The sequence below is a fragment of the Aegilops tauschii genome, chromosome 2 (assembly GCF_002575655.3).
Source record: "Aegilops tauschii subsp. strangulata cultivar AL8/78 chromosome 2, Aet v6.0, whole genome shotgun sequence".
Classification (NCBI taxonomy): Eukaryota; Viridiplantae; Streptophyta; class Magnoliopsida; order Poales; family Poaceae; genus Aegilops; species Aegilops tauschii.
The window spans coordinates 43,580,531-43,584,381 of NC_053036.3; the positions used below are offsets into that span (position 1 = coordinate 43,580,531).

General features: G+C 56.5%; 1 protein-coding gene across 1 annotated transcript; it reads left to right on the forward strand.

Annotated features, from left to right (window-relative positions):
- The first annotated feature begins 357 nt into the window (after positions 1-357).
- Positions 358-2,894, forward strand: LOC109777039 (pyruvate decarboxylase 3). Its single transcript, XM_020335695.3, has 3 exons — positions 358-1,031; positions 1,166-1,816; positions 1,893-2,894. The coding sequence occupies exons 1-3, from the start codon at positions 358-360 to the stop codon at positions 2,368-2,370; spliced, it is 1,803 nt and encodes a 600-aa protein (XP_020191284.1). The 3' UTR covers positions 2,371-2,894.
- Positions 2,895-3,851: the final 957 nt, after the last annotated feature.

Sequence of the window (3,851 nt, forward strand, 5' to 3'; positions counted from 1 at the left end):
AGAAAACCGACCTCGGCCCGGCCCCGACCACCTTGTGGCGTAAGAAAAACTTTGTCTTGCTCTCCAAACCAAAATCCCTCCGTATTAACACCCGATTCAAATCAAACGAAATAATGCCTCTTCCACCTCCACCGCCGGATGACAGGTGGGCCCGCGGAGGCTCCCGACCCCACGACGCAGCGACATAGCAGGCGACAAAAACGAAAGCAAAGCACTCCTTGCCGGATTCTATTACTTGCCGTCCTTGTCTCGTCATATAAATAGCCACGACCAACACGGGTCAAACCACCCAAGAAAATAGTTGTCGCCTCCCAATCTCTCCTCGCGTACGCACGTACCTCGATCGACCGACCTACCATGGAGACGGGCATCGGATCCGTGGACGGGCCCAAGGGGGCGCCGAGCGGCGCGGTGGCGTGCCCGGCGACGTTCCCGGCGTCGGCGCCCACCTTCGTCGGCTCCCCGCACGCCACGCTGGGGCGCCACCTGGCGCGGCGCCTGGTGCAGATCGGCGTGAGCGACGTGTTCGCCGTGCCGGGCGACTTCAACCTGACCCTCCTCGACCACCTCATCGCCGAGCCGGGGCTCCGCCTCGTCGGCTGCTGCAACGAGCTCAATGCCGGCTACGCCGCTGATGGGTACGCGCGCGCTAAGGGCGTCGGCGCGTGCGCCGTCACCTTCACCGTCGGCGGGCTCAGCGTGCTCAACGCCATCGCCGGCGCGTACAGCGAGAACCTCCCCCTGATCTGCATCGTCGGCGGGCCCAACTCGAACGACTACGGCACCAACAGGATTCTTCATCACACCATCGGCCTCCCTGATTTCTCTCAGGAGCTGCGGTGCTTCACGCCGGTGACGTGCTACCAGGCCGTCGTCAACAACCTCGACGACGCCCACGAGCAGATCGACAAGGCCATCTCCACGGCTCTCAAGGAGAGCAAGCCGGTCTACATCAGCGTCAGCTGCAACCTCCCCGCCGTCCCCCACCCCACCTTCAGCCGCGACCCCGTCCCCTACTTCCTCGCACCAAGGTTTGTATGCTCCCTTCGTTCTTTTCTGCTTTTTTTTTCTTGATGATACGTGTCGTGCCATGATCGATCATGCGCTGCATGCATGCATGGGAAGATATACATGACGGATGAATTGACGTGTGCAATGCATGCAGGATGAGCAACCAGATGAGCCTGGAGGCGGCCGTGGAGGCGACGGTGGCATTCCTGGACAAGGCGGTGAAGCCGGTGATGGTGGCGGGGCCCAAGCTGCGGGTGGCCAAGGCAGGCACGGCATTCGCGGAGCTGGCCGACGCGAGCGGCTACGCGGTGGCGACCATGCCGTCGGCCAAGGGGCTGGTGGCCGAGACGCTGCCGCGCTTCCTTGGCACCTACTGGGGCGCGGTGAGCACGGCCTTCTGCGCCGAGATCGTGGAGTCGGCGGACGCCTACCTCTTCGCCGGCCCCATCTTCAACGACTACAGCTCGGTGGGCTACTCGTTCCTGCTCAAGAAGGAGAAGGCGGTGATCGTGCAGCCCGACCGCGTCACCGTCGGCAACGGCCCGGCCTTCGGCTGCATCATGATGAAGGACTTCCTGACTGAGCTGGGAAAGCGCCTCAAGAAGAACACGACGGCCTACGAAAACTACAAGAGGATCTGGGTGCCGGAGGGGCACCTGCCGGAGAGCGAGCCCGGCGAGCCGCTGCGCGTCAACGTGCTCTTCAAGCACATCCAGAAGATGCTCACCGGCGATAGCGCTGTCATCGCCGAGACCGGCGACTCGTGGTTCAACTGCCAGAAGCTCAAGCTCCCCGACGGCTGCGGGTACGTATTCCGATCAATTAACTTGCATGCGGCTTTGCTAAGTTGATATGAGCAGCCTTGTGATCCGTGCGTGCAGGTACGAGTTCCAGATGCAGTACGGCTCCATCGGGTGGTCGGTCGGGGCGCTGCTCGGCTACGCGCAGGGCGCCACTGACAAGCGTGTCATCGCTTGCATCGGCGACGGCAGCTTCCAGGTGACGGCGCAGGACGTGTCCACCATGCTCCGCTGCGGGCAGAACAGCATCATCTTCCTCATCAACAACGGCGGCTACACCATCGAGGTCGAGATCCACGACGGGCCCTACAACGTCATCAAGAACTGGAACTACACCGGCCTCATCGACGCCATCCACAACGGCGAGGGCAACTGCTGGACCGCCAAGGTGACCTGCGAGGAGGAGCTGACGGCGGCCATCGAGACGGCGACCGGGGACAAGAAGGACTGCCTGTGCTTCATCGAGGTGGTGGCGCACAAGGACGACACCAGCAAGGAGCTCCTCGAGTGGGGATCAAGGGTCTCCGCCGCCAACTCCAGGCCACCCAACCCGCAGTAGACGACACTAGTAGATCTTGATTTTGATGATTTGAGCGAGGCATTTTCGATTTAGAGTCCAACGTACGTTTGATTACTAGCATGCGTGCATGCATGCAAGCTTCGCATACTATTTCTAGCAGGGTCGAATTAATAAGAGTGATTATTAATAAAGTTGGACGGTTCTTCTTCCAATTTTTTGTGCTTTTTGTGCTGCTGAGAGTTAAACAAATACGTTTGACAATCTTGTGCTCTTTGTACTTGAAATCTTCAAGTAAAACTTCTATAGACGTAGCATTCCTCTTACTCTTAAAATACATAGGGCTCTTGAGATCTAAAAAAAACAATTGATTCACAAAAGTATAACTTTCCGCCCAATTGCACTTTTGAGAAAAGCACGAGCAATTACCATAAGAAAAAAAAACTAAGTTGTACAGATGCTCACTTTCATGCACATCCTACTCCTATATGCCCACTGAGCAGATCTTATATTGACGGGACATCTCTCCCACTTAACGGTCATTGCCAGAAAGACCGAAAAAAAATAAAAAATGTGATCATCGGTGTAAGTATAGGACTTAAACCTTGGTGGTCAGTTCGCTTATACTTATCTGAATCAAAAGGAAAATCTATATTGTAGCGTGCCACCCAAGCCTTCTTGTGCTGCGGCACATAGTGATTCGTGTTGTCCTCTAGAAGATCTTTTGCCCCGAGAGGTGTGTTGTCACATTCTCCTCATCTCAGGGAAGCCTTCTTGTGCTGCGGCACTTAGTGATTCATGTTGCCCTCTAAAAGATCTTTTGCCACGAGAGGTGTGTTGTCCCATTCTCCTCACATCAGGGAAGCCTTCTTGTGCCGCGGCACCTAGTGATTCGTGTTGCCCTTTGAAAGATCTTTTGCCCCGAGATGTGTGCCGTCCCATTCTCCTCACTTCATGGAAGCCTCCTTGTGTTGCGGCACTTAGTGATTCGTGTTGCCCTCTGAAAGATCTTTTGCCCCGAGAGGTGTGCAGGTGAGGGTTAGTCCTTCTTCTCCATCATCTCTGTGCCCCACGCCTCTCTCTCTCTCTCGTCGGGGCTGATTTTGGGGTGGTGGGTCGAGCCATCGAGGGATGCGACGGCTTGTTGGGTCTATTCTCTCTTCACCAGAGAGATAGACAAAATAGGCAATAAGTTGAAGGAGCTGTGAGTGAGAAAATATTGGAATAAATGGTCTTGGCATGTAGTCCGGTCCAACCACAACACAGCTAACCCCCATACTTCCTTCTTTTGTTCGAGGGAGGCCATACATCTTTCTTCTTTGGTTGGGTCTAGGTCAGAAAGTTATAGGCGCCGTATAGGAGCAGTAAGCGCACGGTTTTTGTGGTGGTGGAGGGTGCATGGATGGCATGGGGTGAGGAGGAGGGGAGTGGCGCCGCCGGGAGGCGGAGGCGCACGGTGAATTGGAGCGGGGCGTGTGGAAGAAGGGAGAGGGGACGATGGTGCTCGTGGTAGTGTCTGGCTG